General features: G+C 37.5%; 2 protein-coding genes and 1 long non-coding RNA gene across 7 annotated transcripts in view; 2 read left to right on the top strand and 1 right to left on the bottom strand.

The window, feature by feature from the left end:
• Nucleotides 1-140: 140 nt before the first annotated feature.
• On the top strand, nucleotides 141-1,268 carry LOC107852492 (NAD(P)H-quinone oxidoreductase subunit M, chloroplastic). Its single transcript, XM_016697525.2, has 2 exons — nucleotides 141-657; nucleotides 882-1,268. Exons 1-2 carry the CDS (start codon nucleotides 214-216, stop codon nucleotides 1,062-1,064), a joined length of 627 nt encoding a protein of 208 aa, XP_016553011.2. The 5' UTR covers nucleotides 141-213; the 3' UTR covers nucleotides 1,065-1,268.
• LOC107852490 overlaps nucleotides 974-24,009 on the bottom strand; it is a 26,881-nt gene continuing 3,845 nt past the window's right edge. Inside the window, exons 4-7 of one of the 4 annotated variants that reach the window (XM_016697522.2) lie at nucleotides 19,812-19,918; nucleotides 19,549-19,714; nucleotides 3,293-3,375; nucleotides 974-1,509 (exon numbers count right to left, since the gene is read on the bottom strand). In XM_016697522.2, coding sequence (XP_016553008.2) covers nucleotides 1,435-1,509; nucleotides 3,293-3,375; nucleotides 19,549-19,714; nucleotides 19,812-19,918 — 431 coding nt within the window. In that variant the 3' untranslated portion in view covers nucleotides 974-1,434. Of the gene's footprint in view, nucleotides 1,510-3,292; nucleotides 3,376-18,908; nucleotides 19,154-19,548; nucleotides 19,715-19,811; nucleotides 19,919-24,009 lie in introns of those variants that run through there. The other 3 variants (XM_016697523.2, XR_001669454.2, XM_016697524.2) reach the window with 3 other exon arrangements.
• LOC124897549 lies at nucleotides 4,496-10,662 on the top strand. Of its 2 annotated transcripts, XR_007054279.1 has the most exons (3): nucleotides 4,496-9,418; nucleotides 9,504-10,028; nucleotides 10,414-10,662. It is a non-coding gene; the product is annotated as an uncharacterized LOC124897549 (long non-coding RNA). The 2 variants fall into 2 exon arrangements; XR_007054280.1 differs by having other exon boundaries at nucleotides 4,496-10,028.

Consider the following 24,009-nt stretch of genomic DNA (forward strand, 5'->3'; position numbering starts at 1 on the left):
CTGAGGAAACGTGAACTTCTGAGAGTAATTTATACTCCACCTTTTATCTCCATATCAAACACAGCCATAAAACAAAAAAAGGAGCCCACGTGAAAACAAACATTTTTTATCCACACAAATGGAGGATATATCAGTATCCCAATACTATCTTCAAATTAAAATACAACATTCAAGAAAGGACCCAAAAGAAAAGGGAAAAAGAAGCACTTAGCCATGGCAGCAACTTCAACATACATGACTTCAACCCATTTCAGCATGTTAGGTTGGACTACAAAGGGAAACAATAAACAACTTAAAAGGAGAAACTTTTTCTCAGTTTCAGCACAGCAAGCAGAAGTTGAAGAACTAAAAGTAGAAAAAGATGAAGAAAAGAAAGAAGAAGAAGAAGAAGCAATGAAGAAACCAAGGCCAGTAGAACCACAAATAAATGTGGAAAGCAAGAACATGAGCAGAGAATATGGAGGACAATGGCTTAGTTGCGCTACCAGACATGTCAGAATATATGCAGCTTATATCGATCCTGAAACCTTTGCTTTTGATCAAACACAAATGGATAAACTCACACTTATGCTTGATCCTACTGATGAATTTGTGTGGACTGATGACACTTGCACCAAAGTTTATTCTTACTTTCAAGAACTTGTTGATCATTATGAGGTACTGAAAAGTTCTGTTCAATACATACATAATTATGTAACGAATTTTACATTTAGTGTATTTTAGCATCTTGTAGCAGGTGACCAACTTTAATTTTGTCGCTAGGAACCTATAGCAACTAATGCAACTATAGAGTAAATTTTAAATCTCGTTTTTACGTAATCACTGTTGTACCAAATTGATTAGAAATTGAGCTGCTAACTCCAATATTTCCCTTGCACCAGGGAGCTCCATTGACGGAATACACGTTACGTCTGATAGGTTCAGACATAGAGCACTACATAAGAAAGCTTCTGTATACTGGAGAAATCCAATACAACATGAATGCAAGAGTTCTTAACTTCAGCATGGGGAAACCAAGAGTTGGGTTCAATTACAATGGTCAAATGGAAGATGTAAACCAGTAAATTCAGGTAACAATGCAGACTATATTGAAACAAGGAGTAGCGAAAAATGCAGTTCTCAGAATGTATATGAAACTTTCACCTTCTCTTCTATAGTATGTATATGATCTTCTCTCTCTCCGTCTTGAAAACTTCTCCCAAATGGATCGTGCACAACAAAAAATGTTATAAGTAATTGAAATATAAACTTTTGGCTTTCTTCTTCTATCAGTAAGATGATGCCATGAGTTGAGATTAAACAAGGAAATATGGTCAATGAGGATCCATATAGTTGACCCAACTTATTTGGGACCGAGGCATAGTTGTTGGTTGTCTTGTATCACTTGTTTTTATGGCACACATTGATATTGATGATTGGGAAAAAGTAACACTTCTAGGAAGATCCAGGCATCGTCTGGAGACATTCTGCATCCTTCCAAGGCTGGAATGCATCTTGCCGAGTTAGATGCTGCAAATAATGAAACAACACATACTTTTAGTTTAAGCAACTAGCTTTCGCAGAACAAGCAATAGTGTCAAAGATAATAGTGAATGCAAAAATTTCATGCTTTTATTTGAGAAGAAAGGCAGTAAGTAACCCTTGGTCCTTGTTCTTGTTCCGTTGGTCAATCTTTGTAACTACCGAACTCCCATTGGCTCAAACCTCATATATATACATCAGAACTTTCGCAATGAGATACATGAACATAGAGTTTTGATCTGTCATCCTTGTCAATCCTTGAAAATTTGGAGTCAGAAAAGTAAGTCTGAGCGAGCCAAGTAGTGTTTCATGTTTTTTTGAGGTCAAAATTTAGCAATTTCATTATTTAGAGGCAAATGGCTGATAGGACGATAGCAACCATTGATTCAAGGAATCTATGATCGGTGGGAAAATGGTATTTTACACTGTGGTTTCCGTTATGGAATGACTGAGAGGAGATTCACATGCATGGTCACTGCAAGGAGCATGATAAACACAGAAAAGAATGGAACATTCATGGAAGTTAATATATGGTAGGGAAATCGTGGACTTGTAAGGTCTCTCTCCTTTCTGGATGCTGATTAAATCCTGGTCCTTGAAAATAATCTCTTTTTCCATCATTAACGATTTTCCTTTTTCATCATATTTGTCTTCGTTCACGATGCAGCATTGATCACTGAAATGAACCTTATAGACAACTTATGCGGCACTTCAATCATGGGCCTGGACTTCTGTTCAGAACTACATAGACAACTCTCTTTTCCTATGTAACATCTCAGGAGAAAGTAACACTCACTAAGAACTGTAGTAGTATCATAATCTAGACCAGTTTAATGTTTACAAGTAATTTTATTAAGGAGAAATGCAATTAGAGCCTAGAAATCTTTTATTAACAAAATTAGAGGGAATCACTTTTTTTGAACATTTACAAGGTATGGGTATTGGTACATATTTACACATTCTTGACGTATTAAACACCTTCAATGCCCACTTTGACATATTAAACAAGTAGGAAGTTGCAATAAATTGCATTTTACATGTTACAGTTACCTTATACCAATTTCTTTCTCTCGAGAGAAAATTGTCGGTGTATCTAAGATTGACGTGTAGTAGTAGTCGTTGTATGACTGCTTAATTAGTTGCTTTTCCACACTAAGAACCCGTTTGCCCATGAGAATTTTCACTTTTCCGATATTTTTTTTTTTTTTTGCACTTTATGCCAAATACAACTCCAAGTTGATGTTTGACCATGAGAATTTCAAATACAACTTGGGAGTTGTATTGGAAAAGTGAAAAACAATAAAAAATTGTTTTTAATTTTTTCCATCTTTCTTCTCTCACAAAAATTCAAAAACAACTCCAATTATATTCATGGACAAATACAAATACAACTCCAACTCCAACTTCAAAATTTTTAGTTTTCATAGCCAAACTCCCACTAATAGACACTTCCTATGCTAAGGGAAAAACAAATGTCAAATTTATTTCAGTTCATATAATAAAATAGACCAGTTTACCGGCAAGATTGCAACAATAAAATGAAGCAAACACGAAATATAATTAAATAGACCAGGTACAATAAAATGAAGCAAAGACGAAATATAATTAAATAGACCAGTTTACCTGCAAGATTGCAACAATAAAATGAAGCAAAGACAAAATACAGACGAAAAGGAGTAGAGAAAGAAAAACAGTTACTGTTCTTAACCAAAGACATACAAGGGGAGGAAAAAGCAAACAAAGACATATAAAGAAGAGGGGTAGCCCTCACCTCTAACCAAAAGAAAAATCCGCGCATGATATTCAACTTTTTATCCTTGTCATGATTGGTCCTTTTGATTGCCCGATTGACAGCTGCATTTTTGACAATGTAAATATATTAATAATTCGTTGTTCATAATGGCGATCACATTAATTATTGGGCTAGAAATTGGTACAACAAATAGCCAAAACAAGAATATCAATAGCCAACATGGGAGTAGCAACTAAAGGATTTGATATTCCCAAAAAATTCAAGTAGACAAGAAATCAAATGGTAATTTTTTCTCTTCTGTAACATGAACTATTGGAAGCTAATTGGGAACCCTATTCTTGCTCTTTTAAAGACAACAAACTTCAAAAACAACCCCAATTAAATTGAAAAGGCGTGTTAAAAAACACAAATGCTTAGAAAAGAAAGCAGCTTACAAAAGCTTAAAACTATTCCAAGAATCTATGAAACCAACCCGAATTACATAAAAGTAAACCCTAATTATGCATCTTTGTTGTGTAATCCCGTTGCATCCACAGCTCTTAATTATGGAAAAACTCTTGATTGATTTTTCATGGCCTTCCTTGATCAATAGGATTTCCAAACAATTGTCTCTATCCATGCTTCTTACCTTCTCAAGTAGGGGTGGACATTCGGTTTGTTCGGTTTGATTGTTAAATATCGGTTTGGTTTTTTAGTTTTCGGATTGACGAAAATGACAACCATAACCAAATCAAAATTATTTCAGTTTGGTTCGGTTTTTACAAATTCGATTCGGTTATTTCGGATTTTTATTTCGGTTTAAAGATTAAAGTAGTAAGTATTTAAAATTGATGATTTTTCTAGAAAAATAATCTTTTTTTCGAACCTATTTTTTATTCTCAAATATAATTAATTCAACATGGATGAAATAACCATAAATATCGACCTCACCGAGTCATCACCGTTGGCGTGACGATAGTGGCTGCACTCCGCAGCGACTGTCGTTGGTGATGTTGAAATTTCAAATGAACTGACAAACTGAGGATGGATGAACGCTGCTGCAGCCTTCACGTTAATGTTAGGGTTTAAAGCAAAACAGTATATTAGGATTTAGGATTACTAAATGATTATAATTTATATATTTATATGTTATATCAGATTATATTATATTTTTAGTATATTTACATATATAATAAAATAAATATATAAATTATAATATATTATTTATATAATTTTGATTTTTCGGTTTATCCGAATTATTTTTCTGAAAATCCGAAAATCAAATCGTTTAACCAAATTTCTAAAATTTGAAATCAAAACCAATCCGGAAAACCAAAAAACCAAACCAAAATTAAATATCAATTTAGTTTTTCGGTTTAAACCAAAATATGCCCAGCCCTATTCTCAAGTACTATCCACCTTTATAGTGACGATTATAATTTATTAATTTGGTAAAATAAATTCTCATATAGAAGTTATTTACAAACAATAAAGAATACAACAAACCCAGTGTAGTCCCATAAGCGAGGTTTGGGGAGGTTACATTGTACACAAACCTTACCTACCTTGTGGAGATAGAGAGATTGTTTTCAAAAGAACCTTGGCTCGAGTAACGCAAATTAGAACAGTTAAAAGAAAAATATGCAAGTACAGGGGACATTAAAAATAGGGAAAGCATAACATATCATTCAAAAAACATGAGCAATAACAATAACCAACTAATTTGATAACTGAACTACTGAAGCACACTAGAGGAGCAACAAAAATCGTAAGACAGGCAACCCCGAGAAAGATACATCCAACCTCTCACACCTCCTAACCGACACATCCCCGCACCTCATCTTCACGTGTCCGAACCATCTTAGCTTCGCTTCCCTCAACTTGTCCGCCGCATAGGCCACTCCCACCTTGCCTCCTATAACTTTGTTTCTTATCATCTCTCCTAGTGTGCCCTCACATCCATCTGAGCATCTTTATCTTCGTTGCCTTCATTATCTGAACGTGTGCGTTCTTGACTGCCAGTACTCTGCTGTTGGTCTAATCACCACTCGATAGAACTTACCTTTAAGTCTTGAGAACACACTTTTATTACAACGTACCCAAGAGGTGAGCCTCTATATCACCCACCCCACACCAATACAATGTGCGATATCATCATCAATCCCTCTGTCTTCTAGGTTTACGGACCCAAGGTACTTGAAACTTCCTCTCTTGAGTATGACTTGTGATTTGTCACATCTATCTCCACCTCATGAATTACGTCACGAACTTACATTCTAGGTACTCTGTTTTAGTCTTGCTTAACGTGAAACCTTTACACTCTAGGGTCTGTCTCAAAACTTTCAACTTATCATTAACTCCATTGCACGTTTCATCAATCAATATTATGTCATATATGAATACCATACACCACGACACCTACCCTTAAATATGTAGTATCAATTCGTCCATTACTAAAGCAAAAAGAAACGGGCTAAGGGTTGATCCTTGGTGCAACCTCATCACGATCGAGAAGTGTTTTGAGTCACCTCAGATTGTTCCAACCCGGGTCTTAGCTTACATCGTACATGTCCTTAATTGTCCTAATGTACGCCACAAGTACACCTCTAGACTCCAAACATCTCCAAACGACCTCCTTAGGGATTTTATCATATGTCTTTTCTAGATCAATACACACCACATGTAAGTCTCTTTTCTTGTCCCTATACTGCTCCAACAATCTCTGTACCAGATGGATGTCTAATGTAGTTAATCACTTCGGCATGAATCTGAATTAGTTCTTGGAGATAGACACACCCTTCCCAACCTCAACTCGACCACCCTCTCCCAAACTTTGTAGTTTTTTTTTTTTTTATAACCGTGGTGTCCGGGCCAGCTTGTGCGCAAGCTCGACTAAATCCACGGGATACCTGCCACCTCCCACCAACAACAGGTACCAGGTAACTTTGTCCACCAAGGCTAGAACAGATGGGAAGAAAACATCTAGTGTTTGTCTCTGCTGGAAATTGAACCCGAGACCTCATGGTGCTCATCCCAATTTCATTGAACCACTAGGCCACACCCTTAGGTGCATGGCTTGGTAGCTTGATACCCCTATAATTGTTGTTGTTATAAATGTCACCCTTCTCCTTGTATACTAGCATTCAAAAGCTACTGTTGTTTTTTCCACCGTAACCGCCAACTTTGCTATCTTATACCTTTCCTTATTCGTTGGTTTTGCCTCCTTATCCTTATTTCCACTAACTCCGCACACGCCACCTTCTTTGCCTCCACCTTCCCTTGGACTTCTCATCCCACCACCAGTCCTCTCGATGCTCACCAAATTTACCTCTCGAGACCCCAATACCTCTCCAGCCTTAACCCTAATGCAATTAGTGGTCCTATCTCACATACTATCTATATCTCCACTACTCCCTAAGGCCTTCACTGCCACCAACATCTCCCCCATTTCCTGGTCATTGGCCATATACAAGCTACCCCATTTGATCCTTGACTGGTCATCCATAAACCTCTTCTTTCTCTTCCTCCTGATCTCTAATTTCAACACCAATAGCTTATGTTGGATCGTGAGTGCTTACTTAGGACAACCGTACAATCTTTACAAAGGTCTGTATCATCCTTCGAAAGAAGCCAAAAGTCTATCTTAGTCTTAGTCGCCATCTAACGGAAGGTTACCAAGTGCTCATTATGAATTAGCTACCACCAACCCAAAAGCTCGTGTGAAATCCAAAAGTGTGGCTTTACCTCGTTCTAGTCCCCAAACACAAAACCTCCATGCGCATCATCATATCCCCTCGAAGTTGACCCGATGTTCGATTGACATCACCTCTTATGAATAGCTTCTCAGCGAGCAGTATACCGCTCACCATCTCATCTAAATCCTCCCAAAATCACTTCTTGTCCTCCTCGTCCAAGCCTGCTTGCCTATATCTTTTTTTATTGGAATTACGAGAGCACATATGTAAGAGACAACCAATTCGTGAACACAACTTTAGGAAACCTTCTTTGTACTTTTGCAAAACATCTATGACACTCATGGTATGATGGATTGTTAAGATGGATCATTGATTGCTCTTTGTAAAGAGTGACATTTTTGTCTACTATTCTTCATAAAGTATGCACAATTCGTATATCCTTTTTCTTAGTAATCACTTAAATCAAGAAGCTAGGTAAAACAAATAAAGTCTGCAAAAGGCAGTTCCTTCTCTTCCACAACAAATAATAACATTTCCAATCGTGTAATAGAAAATCTAATCGAGTCACTTAAAAGGCCATTAAAATCAAGTATATTTTAAATGCCCCTACAAGCTGAACACTCAACCTAAATTATAATTTCGTTCCTATCTCTACACCATGAAATAACCCTCCATCAATATGTAGTTTGGTTCTAGAATGTCTACCCAAGATGTGGAGGTAATGTGTAATAAGTAAGCAACGTAAACAATTGGTTGCCAAGACTGAAATGTAGCTTAGTGAGGAGAATCGGCCTCCATGAACTTTTTTGCGCTTTAGGCTTAAGCGCGCTTAAATGAGCCTTTGCCACTGATCTGAAGGAGAGACCATTTTGATTATCAATGAGTTGATGATTTTTAACATATTTGCCAATTTAAATCTGTTGTTTCTCGATGTGGTTTTCAGACTTCGAAAGTAGTTATTTCCTTCCTAGAAATGTTTTCTTAGTTCCTTTTCTTGGCGTTGCAACTTGTCCACTTGCCTTACATGACTATGACTTTTTCTTTATGATGAGGGTCACTTGCCTTACATGACTATTTGTTCAACTGGCTCTTTTCTGTGAGTAAATATTATACTTTATCAAAAGTTACATTGGTCACGCCTCGTTCATATAAAGTTTTTAGTCAAACTAAAAAGGGATACATTGATCAACAGAAACTTTTAAAAAGATGAGTGTTTCCTTTTTAATTTACTAAAAAACACACTACTCTTCCACACTGGAAGTAAAATCATAAAAAAGAGGTGGAGATAAAATTGTAGCGAAAACAAAAGGAGAACGTACTCTACTGTGAACTACATAAAAATGAGATTTTACAAAGTCAAAAACTTTTTCTCAATCAGATCAGTTAAGATTTGTAGCAAGTTCAGTTCAATGCTTGGCGAAAGAAGGAAGGCAAGAAACTATTCTTAAAATTATCTAAATGAGAGTGCAGGAATTTTATGGAATTGGATACTATCTTAAAAGTGACTACATAAATTTGAAACCAAGGCTTGGCCTGAGAAAATTCAAAACACAAGAGAAGCATTCAAAATGCAAAGAGATGCCACGATGTTGGAAAACAAACTGTAAGCTGTTAACCTACCTTTATAGCGTAATAGAAGGGATTTTCTACGTTCATTTGTTGAGCTAGAAGGTACTTGCATCTTAATGGTTAGCATGATCGGACAACTAGTAAATATTGTATATATTAATATAGCTATATATTATTGTATATTAGGGTAATTACAGAGATTTGATTTAGTAATTAAAGAGAGTATTATTGATTATAGTAGATCAGATTTGGTGGGATAGGATAGCGGATTTAGAGGGATAAGAAAGTTGACCTTTATGGATAGGAAAAACGAATCTTTAGGGATGTAATCTTTGAATACTTTCTATTTAACGAGAAGACTCTCAATATTGAGAGACATTCAGTAGAAAATTGACATGGTATTAGAACCTTCTCTTGGCTGTCTAGTTTCATAAAGTCCATCTGTGATACTTTTCAATTTTTATTTTTTTCTGAAAATTTTGATTTTGTTGATTGTTCATCGACAATTAACACCTAGAACTTTGATCTTGGTCATTTTGATTGTTCTTTTGAGTCACAGTATTTCTAGTTTTCATAAATATGACCACATCAATTTGAATCACTCAGTGTTCGTTTCACTGGAAAGAATTTTTCGTCCTGAAAGTTTCAGTTTTAGTTATTTGTCACCGGAAAAGAACTATGGGGCCATCTAGATACAGTTGATCCTGCTCCTACCGATCCTACAAAATTAGGTGAATGGATGATTAAAGATGCTCAGGTGATGAAATGGCTTTTGGGATCAACTGACCCTCTTATTGTTCTTAATCTCAGGACTTACACGACAGCTAAAGGCTAAAGTCATGTGGGATTATTTACAAAAGATTTACAACCAAGATATTAGTGCCCGACAACTTCACTTAGAGTATGAAATTGCTAATTACTCTCGGGGAGGTCTCTCTATTCAAGATTATTTTCTGGATTTTTAAACTTATGGGCTGAATTTACAGGTACTGTTTATGCCAAAATACCTACCAGATCTCTCTCTATAATTCAGGAAGCAAAGCAAGCGAGATCAATTTTTGATGAAGTTACGCTCTGAGTTTGAGTGTTCGCTTTACTTGATGAATCCTGACCCGTGACCCGTCTCCCTCCCTGGATGTTTGTTTTAAGGAATTAATTGTGAAGAGCAACATTTGTCAGACAAAATGCTTTCAAAAGAGGAAATGATGTAGCTGTTGCATTTGCTGCTCAAGGTAAAGAAAAGGGTAGGGATATGACCAGAACTCACTGCTACAGTTGCAAGGAATATGGCCATATTGCTAGTAATTATGGCAAAACGGTCTGTAATTATTGTAAAAAACAAGGACACATTATCAAAGAGTGTCCCACACTCCCTCAAAATTGTAAGGTAAAGGTTTTCCAAGCAGGGATAAATGGTTCCACTCTTAAGAACTCATCTTCAGGACAAGTTCTTACTCCTGAAATGGGATAACAAATGATCGTATTAGCCTTTCTAGCATTGGGACTACAAGGTACTGATGTTAAATCTAATTTTTTTTTTGAATCTAAGGTACACCAGAATCAACAATCCAAAAATTAGATTTTACTGATGTTAAATCTAATTTTTGGATTGTTGATGCACCATGTTAAATCTAATTTTTGGATTGTTGATTCTGGTGCATCCAGTCATATGACCAACTCAACAAGTATAGTAAAAATGTTCATGAGTATCAAGGTTCATCACAAATACAGGTTGCTAATCATAGTAATTTACCCATTACCAAGGTTGGGGATATTGCTCCAATTTTCAAGAATGCTTTCGTTTCACCGAAGCTCTCAACTAGTCTTATTTCAGTTGGACAATTGGTTGATGACAATTGTGATGTAAATTTTTCTCATAATGGTTGTCTTGTGCAGGATCAGGTGTCGGGGACGATAATCACGAAGGGGCTTAAAGTTAAAAGATTGTTTCCTATACATTTTTTCATCCCTCCTGTTATATTTTTTGCTTGTACTTCTACAGCTAATAAACTGAGGTTTGTCATAAACATCTAGGACATCCAAATTCTGTTGTGTTGTCTTATTTATCAAATTCTGGTTTATTGGAAAATAAAAATCAATTTTCCACGGCTTTATTTGATTGTTCTACTTGTAAATTAGGCAAAAGTAAAGTTCTTCCTTTTCCTAATTTTGGTAGTCGTGCTACGAAGTGTTTTGATGTCGTTCATAGTGATATTTGGGGTATTTCACCAACTGTTTCTCATGCTTAGTTCAAGTACTTTGTGACAATCATAGATGACTACAGTCGATTTACATGGGTGTACTTTCTTTATTCCAAATCTGAGGTATTTTCCATGTTCAAGATATTTTTGGCTTACATTGAGACTCAATTTTCTACTTGTATCAAATTATTAAGATCTGATTCTGGTGGAGAATATATGAATTCAAAAATTTTTTGCTTGAGAAATGAATTGTCTCATAACACTCTTGTCCATATACACCTAACAAAATGGGGCCACCGAGCGTAAAAGTCGCCTTTTTAGATGTCATTCGTTCTCTAATGATTGAGTCCTCTGTCCCATCTAAATACTGGGTTAAAGCTTCGTCTACTGCTGTCTATTAAATTAATAGGCTGCCATCTAAAATGTGAAATCTTGAGTTTCCATATTATCTATCGTCTTTATCACAAAAATCCTAGCTATGATAATTTTCATACATTTAGTTGTGTTTGTTTTGTGCATCTGTCTCCTTCTCAACGTAATAAACTTTCTGTTCAATTTACTAAATGTGCTTTTATGGGCTATAGTACTTTGCAAAAAGGTTTTATTTGCTATGATCCATGTTCTAACAAATTTTGTATTTCTAGAAATGTAGCTTTCTTTGAGAATCAGTATTTCTTTCCTATTCATGTTGAGTTATCTCCAGCTTCTCTTTTTCTTCTTACTTTTGATGATTTGTCATCTCCTTCCAAGGGGTTCATTTGTGTATGAACGGCGTCGGCCAACTTTACCTCCTCCCTAAATTGATCCACCACCTGAAACTGCTCCACAACTAGAATCTGAGAATTCTTCAAGCTCTGCTCCTCTTGAGCCCATTCGATGATCTACTAGAGTATCTCCATCCTCCTAACTGTTATGACTTTTCCTTTGCTTTATCCACCATTTCTGTTCCAACTCGTTACTCACAAGCTTCCAAGCATGAATGTTGGCAGAAAACAATGGAAAAAGAACTTTTGGCTCTTAAAGAAAACAACACATGGGATATTGTTTCATGTCCTTCAAATATCTGTCCAATTGGATGTAAATGGGTCTATTCAATTAAACTTCATTCTGATGGAACTCTTGACCGGTATACAACCCGGTTGGTTATTGTTGGTAACAGGCAGGAATATGGTGTGGACTATGAGAAGACTTTTGCACCTGTAGCAAAAATGACTACCGCGTGAACTATCATTGCCATTGCTTCTTCACAAAAATGGCCTCTTCATCAAATAAATGTCAAAAATGCTTTCTCCATGGTGATCTTATAGAAGATATTTATATGAAACCTCTCAACACCTACATCAGATGTATGCAAGTTAAAGCGGTTTTTTTATGGATTAAAACAAGCTCCCAAAGCTTGCTTTAACAAATTTCAGTATACTTTGTTACAATTCTCTTTTGAGCAGAGCAAATATGACAGTATCTTTTTTTCTTCGGAAAACATCTATAGGTTGTGTTCTTCTTTTGGAATATGTAGATGACATTATTATCACACGAACCAATTCTTCACTAATCACTAGCTTCTGGCAACAGCTTAAGGATTCTTTTCTTATGAAAGATCTTGGTACCTCTTACATATTTCTTGGGTTTGGAAGTTCATCGTGATTCATCAGGTGTGTTTCTAAACCAACACAAATATACACAAGATTTGATTTCTTTGGCAGGCTTCAGGATTCCTCCTTTGTAGATACTCTACTAGAATTGAATGTAAAGTATTGTCGGGAGGAAGGCGATCTTCCTGATCCAACTCTATTTCGGCAATTAGTTGGAAGCTTAAATTACCTTACTATTACCCAGCCTGATATCTCTTTTGCAGTTCAACAAGTTAGTCAATTTATGCAAGCTCCCCGTCATCTTTATTTGATGGTTGTAAGTCGCATCATTTGATATCTCCTAGAAACATCTAATCATGGATTATTCTTTCTAGTGGTTCTCCTATTCGTTTTAATGATTCTGATTGAGGGATGTTCTAACACTCATCGTTCGGTCACTGGTTGGTGCAGTTTTCTTGAAGAGTCTTTGATATCTTGGAAGAGTTAGAAGCAAGACCGCGTGTCAAAATCTTCAACGGAGGCTGAATATCGAGCAATGTCTAGTACTTGCTCCGAGATTGTGCGACTTCGTGGATTACTTGCTGAGATTGGATTTTCTCAATCTAATCCCACTCCTCTCCATGTTGACAATACAAGTGCTATTCAGATTGCTACTAATCTGGTATACATGAGCGGACCAAACACATTGAAATAAACTGTCATTATATACGAGAAGTTGTAGATAAAGGTGTTATTACTCTTCCGCATGTGCCCAGTGATCTTCAAATAGCTGATGCATTTACAAAATCAATCACACGACGACAACATCAATTTCTCGCAGGCAAATTGATGCTTCTTGATCTACCAACAGCAATTTGAGGGGGATGTTAGCATGATGGACAACTAGTAAATGTTGTAAATATTATGTTAGCATGATGGACAACTAGTAAATGTTGTATATATTACTGTAACTATATATTATTGTATATTAGTGTAATTACAGAGATTTGATTTAGTAATTAAAGAGGGTAATATTAATTATTGTAGAGCAGATTTGATGGGATAGAATAGCGGATTTAGAGGGATAGCAAAGCTGATCTTTAGGGATAGAAAAGATGGATCTTTAGGGATGTAATTTTTGGATACTTCTATTTAATGGCAAGACACTCAATATTGAGAGGCATTCGGCAGAAAATTGACATTAATGTCTTTCCAAAGCTTCTTATACTCCACTTCATCGTAGGGCCTCATCAATAAATTCAAACACTCCTTCCTGTACCCAAAATCTATGATTGTTGCATCCAGCTTGATAGACAAAAGTAGCAGCCAATGGTTACAAGAATTATCATGGAGAACCAGAACCAAGAGGTAACATAAATAAAGGAAAGAAGAGGGACCAAAAGAACTAGTGAAAGTAGCAGAAGAATTGAAATTATACATTCTGGGTCTGTTCCACTGAAGGTAAGAGGGGCTTAGAGCTAATGTGCCCGCCTGCCTCTGCACCTACATTCTCAAGGATTTCTACTATTTCCAAATGAATATTCGAGACAACAATTTCATACACAAGGTTTTATGCAGGAATCAGATAACTCTTACCATCAGAATGTTCTTTAGGTTCTATATTTACTCCTGCATCCATGAATTAGCTAACATTCTGAGTCTTCTGCACCTTATCAGATACAATCTTCACATCAACTCTCTCAAACTTGTTATCTAAACCCCTATCCTCATTTTGCCGCTTCCTACTCAAGAAAATTCCTTCTTTCATCTTCAATCTGTCTAGCTGATTCATTATCCTGAGCCTTTCAACTCGATGAATCTCTGACTCCCTATCATTCTCAAATTCGACTAAAACGGGCAACCCATTCTGATCTCTTGAAAAATATATGATTCCCCATGTGTCTTAGTGTTAGCCAAGAAAGTCATATAATTATGGGGTCATCTTCTTCAACATCACTACCAGGTTTATCCCCACCATAGGCAGCAACTCCAGCCTCATAATCTTGATCCATATCAACATGTTTTCCCAATGCTATACCAACCCCAATTCCCTTATCATACTTGTCCCTCTTTGCCGTTACACAAGAAAGACCCAATTCCAGCTTACCAACTTTCCCCATATAATCAAGCTCAATTTCCAATAAACAACTAACCTAAACTATTACCCCCTAGGTTACCTAGTAACAAGTGACGTTTTTAGTCCGGTCACACCTCTTGAGAAAATTACTCTTAGGAATTAAAAAGTAAAAATATCAGGGACATAATATAGATGTTACCCAAATCTGGCAAAATCTACAATAGACAGAATCTGGAAGCAAAAAGTTGCTAGAATCTGGAAAACCTGGCAGTAATGAGGTCGTAATCACTAGGCAACTCACTGGAAAAGGGTCGGAATCAAGTGCAACCAGTGTGGATGTGCTCGGAATTGAGGGATGACCCTGCTGGAAAAAGAATCGCACTGGCAAACTGATCGGAAGAAGGCTCACACGTCGGTGCGTGAGACAACGGTTAGCCAGAATCTGACGGCTCGGCACGTGCGAGCGCGTGGGCTGCCGGTGTGGCAGATCTGACTGGGTTTTGCTTGCGCCAGTGGTCCAAGTCTTGCGGTGGGGTTGGTTTGATCACAACACCTACGAAATTAGAGATATGTTCGGAGAGCCAAGCAAGAAACGGGGAAAACGCGAGTTCAGAATTTCTCTTCCAATGTTGGTGGCCTTAACCAAGCTCTGACAGCATGGGAAACGGGAGAGAAAATAAGAGAGAACTCGGGCTTGATTATTCCCTCATACTATTAAGGTTTAAATAGCTAAGTTTACATGTTCTAAAAAGGAAGGAAATCAATATCTATTTTTTTTTTTTGGATATGGTAAATAATTTTATTAACATTTGAGGGAAACCCGGTATACAAGTTATATACCAAAAGGAGAAAACCTACATCAAAATATGATTCTCAATAAAAGACGTCCAGTCCTCTAAATAAATAGGAACCCCAAAAGTTCACCGAATATAAATTAGAGACAACACTACTTTGCATTTCTATAAAATCTAGTTCCACCCTTTCAAAGGCCCTCCTAGTTCTTTCTTTCCAAATGACCTACATGATTGCTAATGACATAACTCTCCACGACTTCGAGCATCTCTTTCCTCTTCAATGGGTCCAACTTTTCAAAGCTTCCTTCACTTTACCGGCATCACCCATTGCATCCAAAACCAATTAAGGATCACCTCCATAGCCGGCTGGCCACCTTACAATGCAAAAGAAGTTGATCTACATTTTTGCCTCGACTCATACACATAAAGCATCAACAGAAATAGGTAATCCTCCTCTTTCTCGGATTCTTGCCGTAAAGATAGCACCCTTAGCCGCTAACTATACCAAAAAACTAACCGTACTCGGAGCTCTACGGATCCAAATTGAAATATGCGGAAGAAATTCCTCTCTCACAAAAAACTTCTTATAGAAAGAGCTCATTGTGAATAAACCATCTCCACTCTCCCGCCATCTCCAGACACCCAATAGCCCATATAATAACTCCATCAAATTGTGGAATTCTTCATCTCCTCATCATGTAGGTTTTTCTAAATCTTATGTCCCAATGGAACACACCCTTATGAGATGTACCAATTTGTTGTATTGGTAATCCCATCTCTTTGGCTTGAGATACGATATAAATTAGAAAAGATTTCCTTCAACTCAATCTCCCTACACCATTTTTTGAAATAGGTAAAGTCTAAATCTCCCTACACCATTTATGCACCTAAAAACTAATCTTGTTTCCGTTCCCAACCTTAATATGAATCATGTCCACAAAAGTCCTCCCACCCCTTCTTGATACTCCTCCATAAAGCACACCCAAACGGAGTTACAACGTTCCTAGCCCTCCAGCCACAATCCCATATTTTTCCGCTATCACTTCCTCCAAAAAGCATTCTCTTCCACCTCAAATCATCCATTTAACAGAGCTTTATTGAACATCTTTAGATCCTTACACCAAGTCCACCCCATTCCATCGGAAAAGCGATAACTCTCAATTTCACAAGATGAATCTTCTTATTGCCTTCCGCTGAGTCCCAAAGACAGTTAATTTGGAGTCTTGCCAACCTTTCAGGCTTTTTTTGCTCGGAGCCTGAAGAAGAGACGTGAAGTATGTAGGAATGCAAGAAAGAGTGTTTTTTATCAGAACTTCTTTATCTATTTTGGACAAGTACCTCTTTTTTCACCCTGCTAAATGCTTCTCTACTCTCTCAATCACCGGATTCCACACAACTAGGTCTCTGTTAGAGGCACCCAAAGACATTCCCAGATAAGTAGTAGGAAGAGTACCCACCTTGCAATTCAGCACTTGCGCTAACTCCTCAATATTGTTCATTACTCCCACCGGAGTGAACACACATTTGTTGAGATTTATCTTGAGGGCCTGAAACTACTTGGAACCAAATAAGAATTTGTCTCAACAGATATACTTGAGAAACCTCTGCATCGCAAAAGACCAAAGTATCACCTGCGAAAAGCAGATGTGTAACAGCTGTTTTGCTATCCCCCTCTAAAGGAAGCATCAAAACCCTTCAAGAGATCTCCCCTGACTGCTCTATCCATCATTTTGCTTAGAGCTTCCATTCCAAAATAAATAACATAGATGATAAAGGATCCCTTTGTCTCGAGCCTCTCAAGATTCCAACGAAACCACATGAACCTAATTACAATATGAGTAAATTAACCTACCTACTATATTTACATATATTCTAGAATATCACAGGATTCTTAAAGTGGGCCACAATTAAAAGATTCATTTTATCATTTCAGTTGGTTAAGTATGCTAATTTTGATTTTTGAACTTGCACAGTGAAAATCTAGTGAAACCATAGTGCTCTAAATTGCTGTCCTCAGATTATTCCATCGTACATTTGATTCCTTCAAACTGCAGTTTGTACACTAGGGCTGCAACCTACGGGGACTAAGTCCACCAAAGTTCAAGGCTCTCATTCTCCTACAAATGTATGTTAATTTTGATACTTGAACCTGCACAGTGGGAAAGAAAACTTGCTAAGTGAAAAGCTTTGCAACTATAGTGCCTTAATTGTCAACTTTATCAGGTTATCTCATGCTAAGGTTGTTTTGGCACAATTTCAGCACTTCTTGCACAAGGGCTGCTACTCACGGGCTATATCCACCCAAAGTTCAAAATATCTTCTTTTCTATAAAGAATCCTCTTCCAATAATAGAGTAGCAAGCAACTTTAGGGTTTCCAAAACATGCTTTCATATCAAACATCACGAAAGCATTCTTCTTTTTTTTATAGGAACGATGAGAGCATACATGTAAGAGACAACCAGTTTGTGTACACAACTTCAGGAGACCTTTTTCCTTTTTCTACATTTCTAGAGCACCCATGAGATTCCTGGTATGATGGATTTTTCTGATAGATCATTGATTGCTCTTTGTAAAGAATGTATTGTTGTCTACTATTCTTCATAAGGTATGCACACTCCTATTTCCTTTTTCTTTGATATCACTTAAATCAAGAAGCCAAGTGAAACAAATAGAATCTGCAAATGGCAGTTCCTACTCTTCCATAACACATAGCAACAACTCCAAAAGCGCACTAGAAAACCTAATCGAGTCACTGGAAAGGCCATTGACAGCAAGTATATTTAAAATGATCAAAATGCCCCTACAAGCTGAACACCCAATCTAAATTATAATTTTTTTCCTATCTCTATATAGTGAAAACACCCTGCATCAATAAGAACGTAGCTTGGTTCTAGGATGCCAATTAAGTAATGCTAATGAACCCAAATGTGGAGGGAATGCGCAATAAGTAGGCGACGCAAATAATTTGTTGCCTAGACTGAAATGCAGCTTAGTGAGGAAAATCGCCCTCCATGAGCTTTTTTGTGCTTTAGGACTTAAGCGTGCCTTAAATGATCCTTGACAACACTAAATTAAATATCACACTCATTCACAAGCGCAAGGTGCGGCATCCGCCTGGATAGGGAGAGGATTTCCCTAAAACAAAGATAGGCGTGTCGGGAAACAACGTGAAGTCACCCCTATTTCACTATCGAGGGAGCTGTTAACTAATGACCTAAAAATGCGTGACGTTTGGGATGCATGAGCAACCCTTCACGCGCGAGATAGCAATGACAGGAGATTGGCTGGTCGGGGTCGAGTGATCTCAGGGGTTTAGGGGTGCTTCTCCTGCGGCGACTACCTCTCTTCTATTTGAAAGGTAAAGGCCCACCAGAGAGGCAAGTGCTTTCATGAATGAATGCGGTAAACTAGTCAATCTTTTCGTTACATATTGGGGACAGGGAACCAGACCAGCTAACTCGATTTCCCGAAGAAAAGAGAGGGCGCTCTTCCAATATTGAGCTCCTAGCTCTACCTCTCTTTTTTCAAAAGTATATAGAAATGGTAGGTACAGGGAGTGAGTGAACTACCCGAGGAGAAAGGGGCAACCTCTCTATAGAAGGGCAGGGAAAGGGTTAAGAGTCTCACGGGGTTGGAGGTCTAATAGTAGTCACATCAAGTCCTCACCCTCTTACTCAGAATAGCTAGCGAGAGGAATACTACTGATTATCTATGAAAGAAGGCTTTGAAGAATGAAAAAAATATCACCTTCAGGATAGAGAGACCCCCGCCTGTTAAAATATTTTGATTATCTATTAGTTGATGACCTTCAGCATATTCTGCAAGTTAGGTCTGCTGTTTCTCATTTCAGACTTCAAAACAGTTATTTCTTCCAAGAAATATTTTCTTAGTTCCCTTTCTTGGAGTCGCAACGTGTCCACTTGCCTTACATGACTTTTTCTTATTGATGAGGTCACTTGCATTTCACGACTATTGTTTCCACTGGCACTTCTCTGTGAGTAAATATTATATTGTATCAAAAGTTACATTGGTCATGCCTCAAGTAAAATGGTAATAAGTGTAGAGAAAACAAAAGGATAACATACTCTACTACAAGCTACATGAAAATCAGATTAAAAAGAGAGACAACTTTTTCTAAATCAGATCAGTAAAGATTTGCTAGCAAGTTCAGTTCATTTTTTGGAGAAAGAACAAGACAAGAAACTATTGTTAAGTTGTCTAAATGAGAGTGAGGGAATTCTACGGAATTGGATACTATCTTAAATTTGAATACATAAAACTTGAAACCAAAGGCATGGCCTGAGAAAAATTCAAAACACAAGAGAAGCATCCAAAATGCAAAGACACGCCACAATGTTGGAAAACAAACTGTAGGCTATTAACCTACCTTTATGTCGTGATAGAAGGGATTCCCGACGTTTATTTGTTGAGCTAGATGGTAATTGCACCTTAATGTCTTTCCAAAGCTTCTTATACTCCTCTTCATCATAGGGCCTCATCAATAAATTCAGACACTCCTTCCTATACCCAGAATCTCTGATTGTCGCATCCAGCTTGATACACAAAATTAGAAGCCAATGCTTACAAGAATTATTATGGAGAACCAAAACTAAGAGGTAACATAAAATAAAGGAAGAATTGAAATCATACATGTTGAACTGAAGGTACAAAGGGGTTAAAGCTGCTGCCCCTGCCTAGCTCTGCACCTACATTCTCAAGGATTTCTACTTCACTTTCGGATATTGCCTCCTCAAGAGCTTCATAAACCAAATGACAATATTTCTAAATGAATATTCGAGAATGATTTCATACACAAGTTTTTATGCAAGAATCAGATTACTCTTACCATCAGAGTGTTCTTTAGGTTCTATATTTACTCCTGCATCCATGAATTTGCTAACATTCTGAGTCTTCTGCACCTTATCGGGTACAATCTTCGCATCAACTCTCTGCAGCCTGTTATCTAAACCCCTATCCTCATTTCGTCGCTTCCTACTCAAAAAAATCCCATCTTTCATCTTCTGCTTCTCAACAATCCTATTCTTTCTGGCCAATTCATTACCCTGGCCCTTTTCAACTCGATGAATCTCCGACTCCCTATCTTTCTCAAACTCGACTAAAACAGGCAACCCATTCTGATCTGTAGCTTTAAAAACATATGATTCCCCATGTGGCTTAGTGTTAGCCAAGAAAGTCATATAATCGGGGTCATCTTCTTCAACATCACTACCAGGTTTATCCCCACCATAGGCAGCAACTCCAGCCTCATAATCTAGATCCATATCAACACGTCTTCCCAATGCTCTACCAACCCCAATTCCTTTATCATACTTGTCCCTCTTTTTCTTTACACGAAAGACCCAATTCCTGCTTACCAACTTTCCCCATATAATCAAACTCAATTTCCAATAAACAGCTAACCTAAACTATTACTCCCTAGGTTACCTAATAACTAGTGACGTTTTTAGTCCAGTCACACTGCTTGAGAAAATTACTCACTCTTAGGAATTAAAAAGTAAAAATATCTGAACCGAGGGACATAATGTAGATGTTACCCAACAACAACAACAACAAACCCAGTGTATTCCCACCTGGTGGGGTCTGGGGCGGGTAGGATGTACGCAGTCCATACCTCTACCTCTGAAGAAGTAGAAATAATGTAGATGTTACCCAAATCTGGAAAATCTACAATCAACAGGATCTGGAAGCAAAAAGTTGCTAGAATCTGGAAAACCTGGCAGTAATGTGGTCGTAATCACTAGGCAACTCACTGGAAAAGGGTCGGAATCAAGTGCAACCAGTGTGGATGTGCTTGGAATTGAGGGATGACCCTGCTGGAAAAATTATCGCACTGGCAAACTGATCGGAAGACGGCTCACGCGTCGGTGCATGAGACAATGGTAGCCAGAATCTGACGGCTCGGCACGTGAGAGCGCGTGGGCTGACCGGTGTGGCAGATCTGACTGGGTTTTGCTTGCGCCGATGGTCCAAGTCTCGTGGTGGGTTTGAACACAACACCTACGAAATTAGAGATATGTTCGGACAGCCAAGCAAGAAACCGGGGAAAACACGAGTTCGGAATTTCTCTTCCAATGTTGGTAGCCTTAACCAAGCTCTGACAGCATGTGAAATGGGAGAGAAAATAAGAGAGAACTCGGGCTTGATTATTCCCTCAAACTATTAAGGTTTAAATAGCTAAGTTTACATGTTCTAAAAAGGAAAGAAATCAATACCTTTTTTTTTTATACGGTAAATAATTTTATTAACAATTGAGGGAAACCTGGTATACAAGTCATATACCAAAAGGAGAAAACCTACATCAAAATATGATTCTCAATAAAAGAGGTCCAGTCCTCTAAATAAATAGGAACCCCAAAAGTTCACCAAATATAAATTAGAGACAACACTACTTTGCATTTCTATAAAATCTAGTTCCACCCCTTCAAAGGCCCTCCTATTTCTTTCTTTCCAAATGACCCACATGATTGCTAATGGGGTAATGTTCCACGACTTCGAGCATCTCTTTCCTCTTCTATGGGTCCAACTTTTCAAAGCTTCCTTCACTGCACCGACATCACCCATTGCATCCAAAACCAATTAAGGGTCACCCTCCATAGCTGGCTAGCCACCTTACAATGCAAAAGAAGTTGATCGACATTTTTGCCTCGACTCTTGCACATAAAGAACCAACAGAAATAGGTGATCCTCCTCTTTCTCGGATTCTCGTCGTAAAGATAGCACCCCTAGCCGCTAACCATACAAAAAAACTAACCTTTCTTGGAGCTCTATGGATCCAAATTGAAACATGCGGAAGAACATTCCTCTCTCACCAAAAAACGTCTTATAAAAAGAGCTCATTGTTAATAAACCATCTCCACTCTCTCGTTATCTCCAGACACCCAATGAATTGTTTGGTGTATCGAGCCCATATAATAACTCCATCAAATTTTGGAATTCTTCCATCTCTTAATCATGTAGGTCTTTCTGAACCTTATGTCCCAATGGAACACACCCTCATGAGATGTACCGATTTGTTGCATTATCATCTCTCTTTGGCTTGAGATGCGATATAAATTAGAAAAGATTTCCTTCAACTCAATCCCCCTACACCATTTTTGAAATAGGTAAGTTTAAATTTCCCTACACCATTTATGCACCCAAAAACTAATCTTGTTTCCGTTCCCAACCTTAAAATGAATCATGTCCACAAAAGTCTTCCCACCCCCTCATTATACTACTCCATAAACCACACCCTAACGGAGTTACTACGTTCCTAGCCCTCCAGCCACAATCCCATATTTTTCGGCTACCACCCCTTCCAAAAAGCATTCTCTTCCACCTCAAATCTTCCATTTAACAGAGTTTTATTGAACATCTTTAGATCCTTTACACCAAGTCTACCCCATTCCATCGGAAAAGCGACAACTCTCAGTTTCACAAGATGAATCTTCTTAATGCCTTCCGCTGAGTCCCAAAGAAGTTACTTTGGAGTCTTTCCACCCTTATAGTCACTTTGCCCAGAGCCTGAAAAAGAGACATGAAGTATGTCGGAATGCAAGAAAGAGTGTTTTTTTATCAGAACTTCTTTATCCATTTTGGACAAGTACCTCTTTTTCCACGCAGCTAAATGCTTCTCTACTCTCTCAATCACCGGTTTACACACAGCTAGATCTTTGTTAGAGGCACCCAAAGCCATTCCCAAGTAAGTAGTAGGAAGAGTAGCCCACCTTGCAATTCAGCACTTGTGCTAACTCCTCAATATTGTTCACTACTCCCACCAGAGTGATCTCACATTTGTTGAGATTGATCTTGAGGGTCTGACACTACTTGGAACCAAATAAGAATTTGTCTCAAAGGATATATTTGAGACACCTTTGCATCCCAAAAGACCAAAGTATCACCTGCGAAAGGCAAATGTTTAACAGTTGTGTTGCTACCCCCTCTAAAAGAAGCATCAAAACCCTTCAAGAGATCTCCCCTGACTGCTCTATCCATCATTTTGCTCGGAGCTTCCATTGCCAAAATAAATAACATAGGTGATAAAGGATCCCCTTGTCTCGAGCCTCTCGAGATCCCAATGAAACCACACGGACCTTATTACAATATGAGCAGATTAACCCACCTACTATCTACTATATTGACATATATGCTAGAATATTCAAAGGATTCTAAAAGTGGACCACAACTAAAAGATTCTTTTTATCATTTCAGTTGGTTAAGTATGCAAATTTTGATTTTTGAACTTGCACAATGAAAATCTAGTGAAACAATAGTGCTCTAAATTGTTGTCCTTCTCAGATTATTCCATAGTACATTTGATTCCTTCAAATTGCAGTTTGTACACTAGGGCTGCAACCTACAGCGCTAAGTCCACCAACGTTCAAGTCTCTCATTCTCCGACAAATGTATGTTAATTTTGATACTTGAACCTGCACAGTGGGAAAGAAAACTTGCTAAGGGTGCGTTTGGTATGATGGAAAATATTTTTCATGGAAAATGTTTTCTTGGAAAATGTTTTATCTGGAAAATAAGTTGGTTTTTTACTTATTTTCTCATGTTTGGTTGGTGAGTGAAAAATATTTTATGGTGTTTGGTTGGTGAGTAGAGAATATTTTTTAGAAAAATATTTTTTAGTGTTTGATTGGTGAGTGAAAAAATATTTTTTAGTGTTTGATTGGTGAGTGAAAAAATATTTTTTAGAAAATACTACTAACTGTTAATTAGTATATCAGTGCCTCTAACAACTCAACAATTTGTAAGAAATAATTTAAGCATAACAAATAATATCAATATCGAATTCTAAAATACTACAATCACTAAATTTAAGCAACTATTAATTAGCAAATAT

The sequence above is a fragment of the Capsicum annuum genome, chromosome 4, assembly GCF_002878395.1.
Source record: "Capsicum annuum cultivar UCD-10X-F1 chromosome 4, UCD10Xv1.1, whole genome shotgun sequence".
Classification (NCBI taxonomy): Eukaryota; Viridiplantae; Streptophyta; class Magnoliopsida; order Solanales; family Solanaceae; genus Capsicum; species Capsicum annuum.

What these genes read in the sequence shown, in the direction of transcription:
- LOC107852492 (XM_016697525.2), top strand. Translation starts at nt 214, where the DNA reads ATGGCAGCAACTTCAACATACATGACTTCAACCCATTTCAGCATGTTA. An exon ending in AACTTGTTGATCATTATGAG is followed by an intron (nt 658 to 881) that starts GTACTGAAAAGT and finishes CCCTTGCACCAG; the next exon opens with GGAGCTCCATTGACGGAATA.